The sequence below is a fragment of the Trachemys scripta genome, chromosome 11 (assembly GCF_013100865.1).
Source record: "Trachemys scripta elegans isolate TJP31775 chromosome 11, CAS_Tse_1.0, whole genome shotgun sequence".
NCBI lineage: Eukaryota > Metazoa > Chordata > Testudines > Emydidae > Trachemys > Trachemys scripta.
The window spans coordinates 47,679,839-47,699,923 of NC_048308.1; the positions used below are offsets into that span (position 1 = coordinate 47,679,839).

The window sequence follows — 20,085 nt, forward strand, 5'->3', positions numbered from 1 at the left end:
TGCCAAATTGAGCCATTTAATTATGAAGCTTTTAAGAGAATATTTCACATTATAATGAAACGCCATCATAAACGTTTCCATTTATGACTATGCTACAAAATCCAGATTACCATACAAAAACAAATGCACGGATAAAAGAAGAGAAGTTTCATGAAACTCATGGTTATTACAGTTTTAAAAGACAACAGGGTTAATAACCTTGCAAACAATATTTAGCACATTTGCACTTTTATAAAAACCACTTTTATAAAAACCACACAGTAAAGGCAGGGTTTTGCATAAAGTGAAAGTCTGATTTCCGCTTTCACTTTAGTAGCAATGCTTTGGATTGAAGAAGCAGCATACACAATTAATCCACTTGCAATGTGTTTGCTTAGTACATGAAGTAATAGGTGAAACCAATATTTGTCTGATTTACATACTACTGAAGGTCCCATTACTTTAAGCTTCTTTACAGTCTCAGCATTGCAAATGGTGACACCCTGGGGTTGCAATGGCAGCCATGGAGCAGACTTGATGAAAAATAAAGGATTTCCCCTAAGAATGGACAATGCAAATCCATCTTAAAACTGCTGCTAGCTTGAGAACTGTGCTCTTCCTACTAAAGAACAGAGGTCTGATGCTCATTCATACGATGGCCCATTTATACTGCTATGGCAGTGTAATGGTGCCTTACAGGGAGTATAAATTATATTGCCAGAGTGGTAGAATGGCCCATAGTGTAAGTGAGAACCAGTCCCAGGATATCTTAAAATGGCATTTTTGAGTTCAACGTAGCACTTCAGGATATCAGCTCCGCAGATCACATACTCTGCAGGATTTTCTTGGCTGACAAATAGTGCTTGGATGGGAGCACTCTATACTCCAGGTCCGGCGGTAAGCAATCTATCTTCTGGGATCAATCCCGGAAGTGCTCGCCGTCAACGCCGGTACTCCTGCTTGGCGAGAGGAGTACGCGGCATCGACACGGGAGCCTGCCTGCTGCATCTGGACCCGCGGTAAGTTCGAACTAAGGTACTTCGACTTCAGCTATGTTATTCACGTAGCTGAAGTTGCGTATCTTAGTTCAAAGTGGGGGGTTAGTGTGGACCAGGCCCAAGTAAGACACAGGTGCTCCAGAAAGTAGGGTTGGAGATTCACTAGGGGGCAGTTTTTCCTTTGAGCTAGTACTAAGCCAATACCTCAGAATGGGGGTGGGGTGTGTGTGTGTGCTGGAGGGGCTCAATTTCAGATGAAATGAAAAACCAAGATTCTGTTTCCCACTATTGTGCATATCACTATATTACAGTGATTGGACAAGATAGATCTGATACATACAGTTAAATTCAATGGGAGTTTAGCCTGCGTAACCGTGCAAGATCAGGCCTTCTAGCTGCACTTGTCATTACTAACTTGCCCAGATGTCTAATAAAGTTATCTGCTCCATTACAATGCAGTTCACAATCTGCACAGTTTATGTCTAAGCTTCCTTATATAATACTGAATATGTTTCTCATTCTAGGTCCGATTTAACATATTTTCATCTGATTTTCCCTGTATACATTAAAATAAAAACATCTTTACTGAATCTTTCATCCAAAGATCCTAACATGCTTCACTGGGACTGAGGAATGCAGTCATAATGTGATTGCTGGAGCAAATTATGCTGTCAGTTACCCCAGTGCAGACTTTGAACTGCAGTAAGTGAGATCAGAATCAGACCCATTAGGACCATAAAACAAATTACAAGTGGGGAGAAATGACACTATTGATCTTCACTAATTATTGGAGTTATTCTGGATTTACACTGGTGAAGAAGAGCTCAATTTGGTCCAGTCAAGCAGTTATCACATTATGATTCTTTGCTCCTCACAGAGTTTTATTAAAGATACAAGAATAAGGCATCATATTTTCCAGTGAATATTTCAGTCCTAGAAGCATTTTTCAAAGCAGTAGTAGCGCAAAATGTAGCAGAGGACAAACAATACAAAAAGCATAGGCTTCTGAAATCACTCGGACAACTCATACTAGACAGAAGGATGGTTCAGTGGCTGAGGTACTAGCTATGTACATAGCAGACATAGCTTCAGTTCCTTCTTCTGCAACAATTTTCTGTGTGACTTGAAACAGTCAGTCACATATCAGGTATTTAAGTGCCCCAAAAAGGCAGATAGGCACCTAATGGGATTTTCCAAAGTACCCATCTACATTTTTAGGCACCAAAATACCTTTAAAAATCTGGCCTTTAGTTTCTCTCTCTCTCTCTCTTTCAGTTCCCGGTCTGTAAATCAGTGATAAGAGCAATTTCGTATGGCTCAACGGTATAGGGAGGACAGATATATTTATGAGTGTGAGGGGCTCACATATCATGGAAGTAGGGCCATATCAATTAAAATAAGTATTCTGAAAACCAGCTCATTTTTATATATGCAAAGCCTTTATTGCCAAATGATAAATGCTCTTTTTAAAAAACAAACAAACAAACAAAAACCTATCCAGCATCTATTATATTTTCAAAGGGACAGGACACATCATGAGATCTTTAAAGTGCCCAACTTACTTACAATTTTTTGTTTTGTCTTTAAATAGACAAAGATATACATGCTTTACCGGGAACTATTATCTTGCCAGCCATGTTTCCATTGCCACAACAAGGTGAGGCTTGGTGACTTCAACTGTAGAGATCGGTGTCCCTGATATACTTTGGGCTTTGTGAATATCCACAGTGACATTTCTCCACATGTTTATGACTTGAATATTCTCTTTGTGGTCTTAGTGGGACTAACTCTGATCCTACACCCTATTTACAGCAGTCTGGCTCCACGGACTCCAGCAGAGTTTAGACCTCGTTTACACAATGTATAATAAATGAGATCAGAATTAGGCCCAGTCTCTCTTTTTAGCAATAGCCCTCTATCTGTATTCAGGAATGAATTATTCATGCTCCTATATAAAAAGCACTGTACGTCCTTTTGAGAAGAAAGTTTCTAGAGGGAGACAAACAAGATAATAAAACAGACTAGGTGAAGCCTGCCTGATCTTTGAATCATTGTGGCTCAGATATACACCCACAGTCTGTTTTGTTCTACTTCAGCTCTATTGGTGGGTGTACATTGCCAAACTGCATTTTTAACTAAGTTTATCAGAGAAAAATTAAATACTGATTGCTTAGCACACATGAAAGAGGAATACAAAACAAAATAGATAAGCCATCCAATAATGTATAATCAAATGATTGGTACAGTAAGGAGTTTAAAAATGCTGTCATTAATGCTTTCATTCACAGATGAAAGATAATGGAGTAGTTCACATTTCTCTTTTAAAACAGCAGAAGTTATATCCTTTCAATGATGATTTCATCTTCCGTCAGCTTCACTGGCTGTTTCTTTCTTTTTCGCTTGATTTTCAATAAACCTCTTCGTCCTTGTTTTTTACTGAAATCTAATGGCAAACAAAAATTAATTTTACACGCTGTACCAAAGAAGACATCCATATCATATGAAAATAAAGAAGGGCCAGATTCTGCTTTCTGTTACACCTGTGTACTTCCATACTAGAGTTACTACAGATTTACACTGGTGTAGCTTAAAGCAGAATGTGTGCGATCAACTGGGATCATGGGCCTGATTCAGCTCTTACATACACTGGTGTAACTTCACTGACTCTAAAAAGGAGTTAACTCTGATTTACTGTACTGTAAGGGGACCTGATCCAAAGCCCACTATAGTCAATGGCAAGAGTCCCATTGCCTGTAACGAGAGCTGGATCAGACCAGTGACGACAGAATTAGGTCTAATGTTTCTTAATGACTCTTATCTTTTGAAAAAAAAATCTGCAATATTCTGCAGTAAGGTAGACGTTCTATGGATCCACACATGAAATTTCGAATGAAGTCAATGGGTGAAATTCATCCCTGTACAGAGATCAGCACAAGGCCCTGTGCCACATAAGTCTCATTGATGCCCTATTTGGGGCTTCAGCGGTGCATGGGGTTTGCGCTTACCTTCTGTATAGGGCTGACTTTCACATGTGTATCTGAATGCACAGTTTGGCCCTTTATGCACAGGCAGTAAAGTGGATGTCTCATCCCGAAATCACATTGATTGGAGCATTTCCATTTTATTTGTTCCAGTGAAGGTTGTTTTACCACCATTATTATTATGCTGATTGTGAACATCGAGAGCCATGTTACAATGTGGGGGAAGTATGCTCTCCTATTTACTCCAGTGTTCAGGCAGGGAAGACAGAGACAGAATAAACTTGTGTAACAGTCTTGAGATTTCACATCAGCACTTTTTTCCCCACAGTGACAAATGAGCAAACCCAAAAGCGAGTTCATTTTACAAAACTGATCACTTGCTACCTGAGGCAGCTGGGGCTTGTTGGCACAATGTGGTATTAAATATGTCTGCATTTTAAAACAGCTAAGCATTTAGGACCAGATTTTCAAAGGTATTTAGGTTCTTAAAGATGAGGATAGGCACCTAGAGGGATGTTCAAAAGTGGTTAAGCAAGTTAGCAATCAAGGGAAGTTAGTTACCTACTGGGATTTTCAGAAGCACCTATGTGGATTTTTAGGTGCCTAAACACCTTTGAAAATCTGACCTTAAGACCCTGATTCAGCAAAGTGCTTTCATCATGTGAGTTGTCCTATTAATTTCAATGGAACACAACTACATACAGGCTGAAAGTTAAGCACGTGCTTAAACATTTTACTAAAAGAAGGCCATATTCTTGATGCACACATGTAATTCCAATTAACATTACAACATACTGTGCTCTGGAGACAATCATTTGCTGAATTTAATGGATCAAGCAACTGATTACATGTTTGTTGTACGATAGGCATATTTTATTTGATCAATTATAAAACATCTGATATGCAATTCTTTGCTAGAATCATAGGACGTTTTTGTTATCTTTTCATTGTTACATTTCAGCAGACCCACTTGCATGAAATGTTCAGGCTCTGGACATCAGAAGCTTAACTTCTTCGCACTGTTGATTTCCCTACCTTTCTTACAGGTCCTCAGACAAGAGTTTTTGGAGTTGAAATTATTTTCATTCCCACCGCACCCACTGTAGCTAAATGGATGGCATCTTCTAGTTGAGTGATCATAGAAGAATCTTTTCTCATTGGCTTTGCAAAGGCCTCGATCCGCAGGAGTCATGCAGAGAGAAGGGAGAGGAGCTGGTTCTAAGAACATTGAGAAAACATGGTTAGAGGCACCACTGAGTGTCTGGTGCTGTTTCCTTATCTGTTATATTCAGTATCACAAATGGCAGAGTTTAAACACATACATAGGTACAATGTGAACAAGCCCCCCCCCTAAGTACATTAAGGCAATATTAGGCATGAGTTTTTAATCACACAAAGCTCAGGAAATTCATAGGTAAATTTCACATCAACTTTACTTCTGCCCCCGACATGTACAGTATGCATTACACTAGCATCTTTCATTACATGATCACACAACATACTAGGGCAAATTCTGTCCTCACATTTGAAGTAAAAAAAGCAGGACTTGCCCCACTGCATATGTAGTAATACAAAATGCTTCATATTTTCACCTAACATTATAGAAAGAGGTGCTATTTAACATCACTGGTAAGAAGGTTTAACTGACACACCTTGCAAAAAAAGAGGAGTAACTTAAACATTGACTATATGAAAATAGTACCGCCAAAATGTTACTAAACCTAATGAAGTGACTGTTCCTCAGAGAGTCTGCACACCTTCAAATCACTGATGGTGCTCAGCACCTTGCAGGATTGGGCCCTGGCTGTGTAAATTTGGAGGGCTAAACCTAAGGTCAAAGTAAGAACAACATTGCCCAATAAGAAAATTCCAGACAGAGCAGACCGTGTGATTGACAGTCTAACCAAGAAGTGAAGGGGAAGAGTAGGCGCAACAATCAATAGAGAAGCTTCTGGAATCTGGTGTTAGTATGACATTTACATTTTTAAGGTTCCAAGCAGAATGTTGCTGTCCTGTTATTGCTCTTATTGTTTCTGTGTTACTTCAAGTGAAAGGGTAAGAGCTGAAGCTCTGGAGGATGGACAAGTGGTGTCCAGAATGACTGGAAGCTGAACGAAGTCCAGGGAGCTCACCCAAAGCTGGAAGGAGCATCAAAGCAAGGAGAAGCAGGATGACCGATCACCCCAGATGGGCTCAGGCCTATTTCAGAAGCCTAAGTGAAAATTATGCATATAGTTTCTGAAGGCAAGAAGGCTAAAGTTTCAAGGGAATGGGAGCCATTTTATCAGCCTAAGCGCTGTGATTCTTAAGAGGATGGTGAGAAGTCAGACAGAGATTCTTGAAGAAGCCACAGGGCTGGAGAGCTGGAAAAGCCAGTTCAGAGCAAAGAACAGCTGGAATTTTTCAGGAGAGACTGCAGTATAACAGAGCCGAAGGCATCCTGAAGATACAGAACGACGAACCAGACAAGCCGCTCAGTGAGCAACAGGCTATGAGGTGGCTAGAAACGCCCAGAACTGCAGGCTGAAAAAGAAAGGAGAAAATTGAGTTACATTTTATGTGTCTTACAAATGTTCTCATTACCAAAAATATTTGCATATAAAGTATGATTAGCTAACAGGTTCCCTGGATAGCATTATGAAAAAGAGTGGGAAATATTGCTGGGAAGGAAAAAAAAATAGTAATTGTGGTGGGGAGGAAAATAACCGTAAAATGGAACTAGAAATTTTTAAGCAACGTTAAGAACATTACAGTGTTGAACAAGAATTCTTTGAATGCAAAAAATTGAGTAAAGAATTTTTAATTGTACTTTAAGGTAAATGTAGTCTTTTCAGGTTTCAATATGAGAATAAATGTGTAATGTATGGGATGTAATCATGTAACTAAAAGGGTTCATTGAAACTGCTGAGAGAAGAGAGAGAAAAAGAATTAGTGACTGCATGAACTGTGTTTGGAGCATAAGGATTGTTATTCCAGAAAGGACAAATGGACCAGTATGTTGTGTCTGACAGATGAATGACAGTGTTTCCGACGAAGATTAGAAAAAAGCCAGCAATATGTTTGCCTACATAAATTGCACTGGTTTAACAAAAGCTGTGATTTTTAAACTGATTAAGTTAAACCAGTGCAAACTCCTATGTGGACACCTTGTTTTGGATTAAACTAGGTTTATTTTAAAATTAATCAGGAATAGGTTTAAATTCATTTTAAATAAGTCAGGTCACACCAAAACAAGAGATGGTCCAGATAGGGATATGCACCATTTTAAAATAACTTTTAGTTTAATAAACTGGTGCAACTTTCTTGTGTACACCAGAGCTAACTGAGCAAGTTTATGCCAAGAGTGAATTTCATCCTGACCTCAGCTGCAGATGAAATTACGCTCTGAAACACAAAGATTGCTTCAGGAAGCAGTAAAGACCAACCGACTTACCTATGCTAATCTGGGAACTTTTGAACCTGGAAAAAATGCAAAAGGAGGGCATATCAGTGACAATGGGTAGATGAGACTGGGATGTTATAATATTTCGCAGAGTTCAAGTTGGGAATATAAATTACTTGCCTCGTTTGTTCATCTTCTAGAAAGAATCCTTGCCTCAGGGAATTGTCATGCTGTGAGCAAGTGTGTCCTGGGAATTAGTGCCATGGGACTGGAACCTCTGGGAAAATACCATGACCATGCATGCAGGTGCCCCAAGAACATGGGTTTATCAAAATGATTGGGAGACAGCTAACACTTTGTAAAGCCCGTATTTCCTTTCCATAATGGACTCTCCCTCTGGCACTAGGGTTGCCAACTTTGATTGGACAAAGATTACATCACATGACAATCTTTAATTAAAGATTATTTTTTAATTTCTGGAGACTCCAGGACAATCCTGGAGAGGTGGCAACCCTATGCACTCTCCAACTGCCAGCTCATGGACATTTCTGCATAACTTTCCTCCTTCCATGAAGTAGTTTCAGCTGAGTAAGGACGGTCTAATCCAGGTATGTGCAATACACCCTTCAAAGTGACATCTGAATGCTATTCAGGACCCTTTCTAATTGTACTGTTTCTAAAAAACTAGGCTGCACATTGTCCAAGGCATTCTGTAAAAAAATAAAAAGACTAATAGTTACCCAATCCCCATTTAAATGGATTGTCACAATCTTCAGGATGCCTGCATGTCCCCTGCATTTTGTGCATCTTCATGGAAACAGCCAGCCTGTGAAAACCTGTACCCTTCATCTACGTAGAAAGGCAACTCTGCATGAAGGCCGTAATTAAGAAAAAAAATGTAATGATAAAAAGAAACAAGCTCTATTGTGGATTTCATGTCCCACAATTATACCAGTGATTAACGGATTTTGATTTTAATATACTGACTACTGTGATAGTCGCCATCAATGTGAGATTGACACAATAAAAAAAACATGTTAGAAGTATGTAACCACATTTGCACAGTGTGTCTCTCTCTCCCCGCCCTCAAACCCACCCCATCCCCAGTGGGTGGACCAAACAGAGGTCTGGACAGCCTTTGAGCTTACCAGGCTAGGTCTTGTTGCACAGGCAGTAGACACAAATTGTTTTAAAAAATGTCAGTGAAACACAGGCCTCAGCATCATCTTTACAAGCCTGCCCAGGATCCTGGGTACTTACTTGGGCAGCTAGCCTGCACTGAAGTCCATGCTGCCACAACTTCACCGCTGTTGGTAGGCTAGCTAGCTTGCTTATGTCTACACATTCTGCAATCACACCTTTGGCTGCTCTAATTAGGAGTCATACATCTAATTATTTTATGCTTGGAACTACAGCGTTACTCTACTGGCACTTAAAATAACATTATGGGTTTGATGCAAAGCCTACTGAAGTCAAGGCAGTTTTTCCATTTGAGGTTTGTGTGCAGATGGATGGGTGGTGGTGTTCTGTGATATATAGGGCAGCAGACTAGATGATCTGGTGGTCCCTTCTGGCCTTGAGCTCTATGACCCTTAAAGACTTTTGGCTTTATCCTCTGAATTCTTGTTCTCCTGTTTATCCAAACCCCTTCATTTATGCAGGTTTTAGATTTCCAGTGACAATTTCATATACCTGGACTTCCTATGTTTATTATTTGCCAGATAAAATGTCCCATAGCACAGCACGACATGGTCATGAACAGGCAATGAAAGAATCCATTGTATTGTATACATGCAAGGAACAGAGTGAAGGCTTCTGAGTAGCGACGGCAGAAAGTGTTCCAACAAAACAACTTTCGATCAAAAACTACTGATACAATGGAATAGAAACATTCCATGAGAACATGTCAGTTCCGTTGAAGTTTTTGACAGAAGCCAGGCCTTGCTGGGCTCCTGTGGAGCCCAGGCTTCCAGCCTCTCCAGAGCTACATGTGGTTGCCTGATGAAAAGCCAGAAGCTGGGAAGTTGGAGATCCTCGGGTGCTCAGACTGGAAAGTTTTGAAATTTGTTGAAAAACAGGGAAGGAAAGAACAACCATTGAACAGGGACTCTGTCCTGTACTTGAGGGCTGGACACAGGCTGTTTGGACTCCTTTGCAGGAAGCAGCCAGCTCACTCATTCTTCCTCTATCCATGGATAGGGTCCAAGAGCCAAGTGTGACACAATGCACGTTTGCTGTGTTATCTTTCATATATCTAATAATTTCAGAGATATCACCAAACTGTTCTCTGAGCCCTACTTTATTGCAGTACCTAAACTTCAGTCTCAGCTTTCTGGTTGTCAGGGAAGAGAAAACTGAACAATCTTCACATAAATTGCAGAACTGTTACAAAGATAACAGATGATCAGATCTTGCATCCAACAGATCAGATCTGAGAGTATAAATTGCTACAGGTATGTTAACGGGTAGAGCAATGCCAATTTACCCCAGTAGAGGGTCAGGGCCATGTTTGGAGAGAATCTTTTAGTAACAAGAATAGGAATTGACAACCTGCATAAATCCATATGGATTGTGCTGATAATTGGATTTCACTCCTGCACTATGTTTAAATGGCACAGTGGAGTGTGGAGAATATCACAAGTCAGCTTCCCCTTTCTGTTCCATCAGAAAATGAAAGGTTTGATTCTCGGCTTACTTTCTCTGGTTTTCCAGCAGTGTAAAATGAAATTACCCTGTGATTTACACCCAGAAGGAGAATCAGACTAAATGATCTTTTCTGTCAGCAGCATGATCATAGGGAGCAACATTGCAAGAAGTTTCAGATTTGCACTTAAAGAAGAAATATGGTTCCATCTAGAAATAGAAGAATTCAATTCTCTATATGGCAATAGGTTTGTTGGTAGCTTATTTATTTAATGTTTCTGCAGCTTCTGATCTATTACCAACAACACGTTTCTTTCTTTGAAACAGAGATTAAATAAATTTTCAATGGTATGTTAATATATTTCCTATAATGAGTGATACCGTGGAGAGCATTCTTTATCCGGTCCATAACATGCCCATTTATTTAAAAATAGAAAATGCTTTAGAAAAACAATTGATTATGCCCTCTCATTTTCATACATTTGTTGTGTGTGAGATTTTCAGACTCACATAATTAGTAAATATATCTCAAGGAATTCACATGCTATTATGACTCTGTATTTATGCTTTCGTGTTAGAAAAAGCTTCCACTTGTGTAAGACTTTTCAGCAAAATAGTCGTCCAAAATGCTGTCCTCTCTGCCAATAGCTTAGCTATTGCAGCAACTGAGAGTTGCTGTCTCAGCATCAAATGCTGCAAACTGGTACCCAAAATAGATAGCGTCACAAAAACTTATCCTCAGCCCAAAAGTGAATATCCTCACAATGCATGCAAGAAATGTAACACAACACCAGCGAATTTCCAGAGTTTATTATTAAAATCTTACTAAGCAAAGAGCACTGATACATTCCCCATCCATTATCTTATAGCCAATGTCAAACACTGAAGGATCAGTGAATGCATTAGCCATCACCCAATCTCAGGAAGTATATGTGAGTACAAGTGCAGAAGACCATCAGAAAGACTTGGTGAGAGGGATCAGTCTTTTCCCAGCTGTTGCGCGTTCCCTCTTGTAAAACTGTGGATCACAAATTGACATGCCTCAACCACATTTACCATTCAAAACCTGGACAAATTTTCAATCTCTAATGCACAGTCCTCAACTGTGGAAACTGGTTCAGAGCTAACATCAGAGTTGAAGGGCCCGTGGCTTATTTACATTCAGTTGACTCTACACCTCTCTGACAGCCTTGAAATGGATACAAATGTAATTTACACCCACGTTACTTATACCCCCTTACCAGAGTAGAGTAAAATGGTCTTAGTGTACATGAGAATCAGGTCCGATAATTTTATTGGGCCAAATTCCGAAATCTGATTATGGCCCCTCTGGACCATCCAGGTGGCTGAAGGGGTCTGTAGTCCAGCTGCAAATCACCAGCAGAGAATTCATTTGGCATAGAGGGAAAAAGCCAAGAAACTCTTGCTATGTATGGAAGGCAGACACCCTGGTCTCTATGTGGGAAAAACTCAGGTAGGATCAGACATAGCTCAAATTTATTCACTTTCCCCTTCTCTGTCGCCATACAGTAACTGAATTTAATCTTTTCTATGGTAATTATGTGTCTCACAGTCATTACACTTAAAGAATAGTACATTTTAGTGTCTCTTACATGTCAATGTTTACTCCAGGCCATAGAAGAAAACTGTTCAGTCTCTACCATACAAATCATGTACAAATAATTTATGTTTTGCCACCAAGTATTTCTTAATGTCTGTAGATCTATAGATAATATTTTCTTTACCCCTTCACTTTCAGAGGAATTGTCATCTCCATTTGTTTTACCCATGCAAATTCAAAAGGAAATTCTTACCAAAAAGCCTTGAAAACTCACCAGGCTTTGCAACAGGAGAGCTATTGTTCATCATGATGGGGTGTTCTTCATAGTGGGCTAATTGCAGTGAATTTGCTGAAAGAAAAAGAGAGAAATAGTGACTAAAGGGATATCTGGACAGCCTAGACCTTGAAACTAACATGAGACTAATACTGGTTTGACTGACTCCAAGTGTGAAATTAATAATACTAAAAACCAACCTTCCTCCAACTCCCACTGGTATTTTTACCATATGGGATTGGAACAAATGCTATCCTGGGACCACTCTGTCCTCCGAATAGTTTAAGATCCGAACTGAAATTCATTATTTTAGTTGTTGCACTGCCAACATTCTAGTCAGTGCACATATAAAACTCCTTTCAAATATGTATTACTACTAATAATTCATATGACCCTTATCCAGATTCAGGCCAGAAACAAGGCATGGTATACAGGGCCGGCTCCAGGCACCAGTTTAACAAGCAGGTGCTTGGGGCGGCCAAGGGAGAGGGGCGGCACCTGCGGCAATTCGGGGGGGCAGGTCCCTCACTCCCTCTAGGAGCGAAGGACCTGCTGCTGAACTGCCGCTGCCGATCGCGTTTTTTTTTTTTTTTTTTTTTTTTAAAGAGATCTGTTGAAATCAGTGGAGCTAAACCAGTATATCCCACATGGCCCTGTATTTTTTCCATTAATTGTTTTTTGTATTATATAAAAATTTACTCTTATTTCAGGCATGGGGAAATGGACTTTTGATCAATGAAATTTGCATATGCTCTAGGGATGTGATATCAAACACATTCATTTTGATTTAAAAGATTGTTTTTAAAATTGTAATATTCTAAATATTTTTTAGGTACACTAGACACATTAATGAATATTTTACTGGAATTTTTAAGATGAAAATATGTACAGATATTTAACTGAACGAATCAGTAATTCTGCAATATTCATTCGAACTAAGCAGTTCCAAATAACCAGCACTAGCTTTATGCTATTTAAAAAAAAAATAAAACAAAACCTTAATTCTTCACGGCTAAATGCGTTAGCTCGATGTAGTGCTTATTGCAGAATCCAGGTCTTTAATTTGCATTATACGCCTTCCCCACAAATCCCTTAAAACAATATGTTTTTCATACAAAAATAAAAATAAAAATGAAAACAGCAACAACAACAACAACAACAAGAAACTTACAATTGTCCTGGCAGGCAATCTGGCATTCTTCCAAGGCCTTAAAGTTGTTCTGATTTCCCAGGCATCCACCATACATGAACTTTTCACACTGCTGTGACTCCTTGTTATAGAAATATCTGGAAAAATAGCCTCGACAGATTCCAGGGTCTTGCTCCATAAAACAGAAGTTGGGCTTTTCTGTTGAAAATAAAAATTGAGGAGAAAAATATAACCCATGTTCTTTGTGATCAAAACAACAACAGAACTAGAAAAACTTTTTAAGAGAGGCCTGTAACTTCAAACTAAGGAGTGAAAAAAACTAACAAAAATCTCACTGCAATACTGCATTGGAGCATGAGAGCAAAATAATTTTGATTGCCTGCTCCTCACTTATCATATAGCAAAGCTCCAGCTACAGTGAATTATCTGTGTGATCTGAAACACAAGATTTGATGACCAATCAAACGATAGATGTTCTTAGTAAGAAACTGACTCTTTGAATCAAAGAATGAATTATGTTTTGCTTATCTTATTTGAATCTTACTACAAATTATTCACCACTTGATAAATGCATCAAGTCAGTATTAGTGGGAGTTATAGAAGCAGAGAGAAGGAGGTATAAAGAACTAATGCTAAAATAGAAGGGAAAGGGGACATAACTTAAAGGAACAGAAAAATTCAGAGTGTATTTTGTCTCAGACGTTGAACAGAAACCTGGGGTGAGATTTAGCATCACTTTTGAATCTAGTTAGTACTACATGATTACAGCAGAAACCAAGAAAATATGGGAAAATCATACAATATTCAGACAAGATGAATACAGAGATCTGAAGACCCATCATCTTGGGCTATGGCAGTAAAGGGAAAAGCAAAATGATCCTTGATTTTGTTAGCTTCTGACATAGCCATAAGGTTAGCCTTAAAGTGTAGATATTCATTTTATTTAATTTTTCTCTAAATGAAGTTAAGAAATAAAATCATGGCAGGAAATAAAACATAACTGTGATTTTGAGTCATTCTGAACTGTCAGGTACACATATTTTGAAATATGCATTCTGTATCTGATTGACTAACTAATTAGGTAAATGTATATTTAGGCAACCACACAAAACACTCATTATGTGTGAGATATAGAATAGTGAGAATGGATCTGTTTGAGCCACTGTGGCCTGCCAGTTGAATGTAAATGGTCAATTACACCAAGTAAATCTACAGTAATCCCACTGAAGTCAGTGAAGGTGCTTAGAATTAACTCTGGTATAAATGAAAGCAAACTCTGATCCATAATTTAAAAGGTGTCACTTATCAGATACACATTTGACCAAAACATCTAATTCAGAACCATTATGGAATAGTGTATATTTAAATATTTATTATAATTCGTTACATTCAAATTATATTTATGAATATGTATATGTATATTTATGAATATGTAATGATTTAATATTAATAATACCTATTTTATAAAGGCACCCATACCCTATATTATGAATGCATAATTTTAGTCTGTCTTAGAAATAGAACTGGTTGGAGAAACTTTGATGGAACCATTTTTCATCGGAATATGCAGTTCCATCAAAATCAAAACACATCATGAAATGAGGTCGATTACATCAGAATAGAAAAAACATGGAAAAAGTTCTGGCAATGTCAACATGTCCCAGTTGAACATTTTCAGAACAAAACATTTTGAATTTTCATTTTGAAATTATTTTCATTTCAATTTTTTAATATTTTCTATTATATTGTTATACTATTTTCATTTTGTTAAAATGAAACATTTCAAATGACCCAAATTTTAAATGAAGCCATGTTTCAAAATCTCAGAATGCTTTATGAAATGAAACTTCTATCCTTCCCAGATCTCTGCTTAGAAATGCTGTTGATGTCTTGTACTTAGCAAAACTTTTTGTGACGCTTCATTGAGATAATCTGCAGATATCATCATTAAAAAGTAAATCAGACTATCTTAATATTTTATTTTAAGTAACCAAAGTCAATAATATTCAAAAATTGTTTACTACCTACATTTCATTTTACATCTGGGCTGTTTGTAGTTAGATTGAAAAATTGCATCTTCTGCCAGTAAATACATTTACAATACAATTCAAGCATAACACCATTTGGATTAGCATCATTCATACAAAATGCATCCCAAGGCACTTCACAGAGTTACAAAATGCACTTTGCACAGGACAATGAAGTTGAGTGGTCTGGGAAGGGAGACACTATGCTTTCAGCTGAGAATTTAAATGAGATAGATAGTTGCTTATATAGAATGGCACTAAAAGGCTCTCTCAGACAACAGGCCCAGCAGAGGGGAAGGGTTTTTCACCAAATGCTGCACAACTACTCTTGGGGGAATTCTGTGCCAAAATATTAAAAAATTTAGTGCACAATATTCTAAAATTCTGCAAAATTCTGCATACAGCTCTACCCTGATATAACGCGACCCGATATAACACGAATTTGGATATAATGCGGTAAAGCAGCGCTCGGGGGGGGGGGGGCGGGGCAGGGCAGTGCGAGCCCGCGGATCAAAGCAAGTTCGATATAACACGGTTTCGCCTATAACGCGTTAAGATTTTTTGGCTCCCGAGGACAGCGTTATATCATGGTAGAGGTGTATTTTGTCAAAACAACACAATATCATCATGCTCTTCCTGACAGCGAGAGCCCCAGCAGTCTGTGCCATTGGCAGGCGTGCTGGAGGGAGGAAGAATCACTAATTCTGTGGGGAAAAAATAAAATTCTGCAAGAAACATTTATTCTGTGCAAATTCTGCATTATGCAGGGGCACAGAATTCCAGCAGGAGAAACAACATAATGAAAGAACAAAGAAGGACCTGTGTTAACTGAATTAAGGGAGCTGGAGAAAGATTGGATAATAATTCATATTGCTTAAACAGCGGATCGGCTTGCTAGAAAACTTAAAGCTGATATTAAAATGTGCTCTTGTGAAATCTAGTACACTGAGTTTTAGCTCAGAGCTAATTTGTACAGCTGTCATAAGCTTTTCAAGATTAGCAGTTATGAAGGATAAGGTGATGATGCAACCTTGAATATAGTGACATACGCAAATGCTATCATTGTGCATCTGAGTCGTCCTGTCCTTCCCTGGAGACTTAATATCCAAGAGTGTATTACTACAGAAATAGTCAACATTTAATACTGTTGATGATTAGCTACAACAGCTGAGTTTTGCAGGGCATTTGCTGTTCTGTCATGGAAAGCATGGAAATGAGGGTTAGACCTTCAGGGAAATATTGCCAAACTTCTGCAGCATCTGTGGAAAGTCAACTTTAAGGACTCCATAGTATAAAATCGGGTCCCTTTTTCAAACTATACTTTTTATATTGATTGTTTAGAAATTTTTGAAGAATAATTGGTTTGAAAAATACCAGAATATTAATTTACAAACATAAAAAATGAGAGTAGTTCAGTACATTTATACTTGTAAATGTGCCATATCTGTGTGGAGTAACATCCACTCCAAAACAGCCCCACCTTCATCGCCAAGAAGAACAGCATGCGTATGCCCATGCACACAAAGGAGAAGAGGGAGAAGAGCTGGTAAGCAGAGGAAAAGAATTTACTAGCAACATAAAATACTGACTTCTATGAAGTTAGTGGGGCTATTTGGCCATTTCAGACCACAAAAGGCCTCAGACTACAGTGGAATCTTTGACGCCAAGTGAATAGGCAGCAATGATAGGATAGCATAGTGCTGTGCTTCTTCTGATTACATTTGGGGTCTCCCTTTTTCACAGATTAATGAGTATATTCATGTTCGCTATGAAAAAAAAAAGTTACACTCCTGGGGCAATGGCAGAAAATGTGGATATTTTAGAAGCTCTGAGTTTTAATGGAGTTAGTCAACTCAATTAATCTATATTGTTAAGCCACTACTGTCTAATGTTTATTTCTTACCTGAAAGCACAATAGTCTGAACATGCAAATACAAAATCCTTTTTATTCACGACCGTGCAAACAATAATCACAAGCATACAGGCTAAACAAACTATAATTGTCAGCTCACTAACTCCTTAGCAGAGGAAGTACTTGAATGGTAAAATCATTTTAGTGCCGTGGAAAAGGCAATACCTTCATCTCAGATTCCCCTCTGAATTTAATGTCCTCGTAACTCTTGAAGAATCAGTTAAAGTCCCCCTTTCCTCATTACTGAAGGAATGGAAAAAAAATGCTTAACATTTTTATTTTGGAGAGGAGGGGTTGCTTGCTATTGGTTTAGTAATCACTGTCATCCCAGATACTCTCAGTGAATACCGAGGACTCTGATGCCATTTAAGCCTGAAGTTGCTCAATATCAGAAGGTATTCTGGAGCACTGATCACTTTTAGAGATGCAACAGGGGACCTACCATAAAAAAGTCATTCCCTATTGTCTCCAAATAAGACACTGCTAAGTAATTACAATATTAAAATTACCTTTTCCAAATCTTCTACGGGTTTTCTTCACCGGGAATTCTGCAATAGAAAGAAAAATATATATTTTTAAATGAATAGCAAGAGGTTCATCTCTAGAATGAGACTGTGGCATTTAACCAAAGCCCTACATATGGAAAAAAATCGCTATTGCAACATCCCTAGGTCTTGTCTACATTAGAAAAATATTGCAAATATTTTACACTTTTGCTAACACTGGTTTCAGCTCTATTTACATGGAAACTCCTGCTATAGCTGTGCTACTGTGACATGGGGGAGGATTCCTGGCCCCACTGAAGACAATAGCAAAACACTCATTGACTTCAATGGAGTGAGGATTTCACCTCATGTCATTTAAGTTTGCTCAGCACAGGTTCAATAGACAGAATGCTTTAAATATCATTGGCAGCCAGTGGCTCATCTATACCAGGCAACCAAAGCACACATACCAGAGGAGCTGCATCTGGGGTTACCTATATAGACAACTTTTTAGAGAGATTGTGGCAACTGCTCCCCTCTTCAGACAGCCCACTCTGCCACCTTATATACTGACAGACTTTCAATGATACCTTGGATTTGAAGTCCATTCTCCAAAGTGACTTAGGCACTTATGCTCCTATGTAACCTAGGCTCTTGACAATTTTAATCACCTGTCTACATTGAATTTGTCTACTCAGATTTAAAACAGCGTAATCCTTTTTCTAGCAAAAGCTAGGTCTAGATATGGTTCTAGAATGGTATGGACATGGCTTCAAGTCTCCATGCAGATGTGGCCCAACCACAGCAATTGTTCAGCTGTTGCAGCACTGCAGCTAGTATTAGCAGGGCACACAAGAACTGGGATTGTCTTTAGCCTCTTTGTTGTGGTGCAAGGTTTTTGGGAAAGCTCCTTGTGCCCTCTCCCCTTTCCCCCATTCACACTCATGCAGGAATAGGCACAATCTAACTCAATATTTCCAAAGTGATGATCCTATTCATTTCACTGATATTAAAAATATGCTCAATATTATTTGTTTTAAAAGTGCCCTTCCTTCAACCCATGGTTACATTTAAGAACTGGGATACATGACTTAAAAAATGAATCCTATATTTTCTCACTTGACCCACTGACATACTGTCTAGGAATTTGAAGTTCATTCATGCAACTCTAAAATGAACCCCAAGACATTTTCCATTTTGCTCCTATAATCAAACCCCAGTATCGGAGCCTGAGCCAAAGCCCATAGAAGTCGTCAATAGAATTGAATCTCCCTCTTTGAAATAATCACTGGACTACAATGTGCTAAACATAGAACAATACACAGAGATCTGTTAAAATGAGAATACCTCAGTTGACTTAACGTTATGTTACAGTGTTGAGAAAAGCTGAGTGGACCTTGCAAATCCTTCTGTTTGTTTTTTATAAAACAAATTCTTGGATGCTAATTCCAAGGTCTGTAGCTTAAAGTAACTGAATTTGTCAACATTACTCATTTGAAAAAAGCTAAATATACTTCATATTTCAATAGAAAAAACACGATGCTAATATATGCCCAAGAAGCCTCCAGCCCTGGAAAGATTCTCCAGTTACAGTATGTGTTAAGTATTAGGTACATTCCATTCTTATGACTATCAACCTTTTAAAAAATATTTGCATCAAAGTAGTACATTTGAATTATATTCTTTATCTGTTTTCCGAACAGCATCAGGATTGGATAACGGGTCAAAGCCAGCAAGAAGACTGAATCAAGCAGTCAGGTCCTTAGGATTCTTTGCAGGTTCTTTCGCAGGCATCTTGTTGGTGTTCACATCCAAATTGTGACTTGATCTGACCATGTTTGTTCATCCATGAACACTCATGCAAATCTCTTGTTTACATGAACACTGCAGGGAGGAAACTTTCATTTGTAACCATGCACAAACATTCACCTCAGAATTACTCACTTTAGGTCATCTAATCAGGGATCAAAAATTGGGACTTTATGAAAAGTTTGTGAGTGCATAGGCCTGAATCTATTTGTGCAAACAATTTGTCAGACAATTTTGAACAAAAAATAAATCTGGGGAAACCATGATTAACCAATTCATAGACAGAGTCTGAATGTAACAATCTCCGCCATGGTTATCAGCAAGAATTGAAGCAAAAGCAAACCACAGGACTCTTCCACTTGATCTAAAGTAGTAACAATAACCAGAGGCTCTTATCCTCTGTGGGGACCAGCCACTTAAAAAGACACAGCATGTTACAAACTGAAAAAACAGGGAAAATCACTTCTCTTAATGCCTCCTTTATGTTCTTCTTCCAGGCCCATTTCCAGACTTCCTTCCACCTCCACTTAACCTCCTCCTTTCCTTTAAGTTCCGTCTTATAACCTATTCCTTCAAGGTTGCTTATAAGCTATGCTGAAATCAATTTAACCAAATTTAACTAAATAAAAGTTCATCTATCTGTATATACATGCTAGCTTCTTATGTGACCACATAATCCTACTGTGCTCAAACTCAGCTTGTCCCCATCCCCTGGCATAGCAATTTTCTCCTGGTCTTCTTAACTAAAGCTCCACCTGCAATTCACTACCTGCAGGTGGGCTGCTTCATGGGGCTTTGCCTGGATGCAGCAGTTCATCTCAGGCAACAAACTGCAGAATCGGGGCCTCAGTAAGGAAGCTGTTCAGGAAGGGACTCAATATTTA

At 38.5% G+C, this 20,085-nt stretch overlaps 1 protein-coding gene across 3 annotated transcripts in view; it reads right to left on the reverse strand.

Annotated features, from left to right (window-relative positions):
- Positions 1-2,394: 2,394 nt before the first annotated feature.
- The window catches only part of TFPI (tissue factor pathway inhibitor), a 49,478-nt gene continuing 31,787 nt past the window's right edge, over positions 2,395-20,085 (reverse strand). Inside the window, exons 4-8 of one of the 3 annotated variants that reach the window (XM_034785365.1) lie at positions 17,417-17,455; positions 12,990-13,166; positions 11,819-11,893; positions 4,994-5,176; positions 2,395-3,420 (exon numbers count right to left, since the gene is read on the reverse strand). In XM_034785365.1, coding sequence (XP_034641256.1) covers positions 3,314-3,420; positions 4,994-5,176; positions 11,819-11,893; positions 12,990-13,166; positions 17,417-17,455 — 581 coding nt within the window. In that variant the 3' untranslated portion in view covers positions 2,395-3,313. Of the gene's footprint in view, positions 3,421-4,993; positions 5,186-10,778; positions 11,002-11,818; positions 11,894-12,989; positions 13,167-17,416; positions 17,456-20,085 lie in introns of those variants that run through there. The other 2 variants (XM_034785362.1, XM_034785366.1) reach the window with 2 other exon arrangements.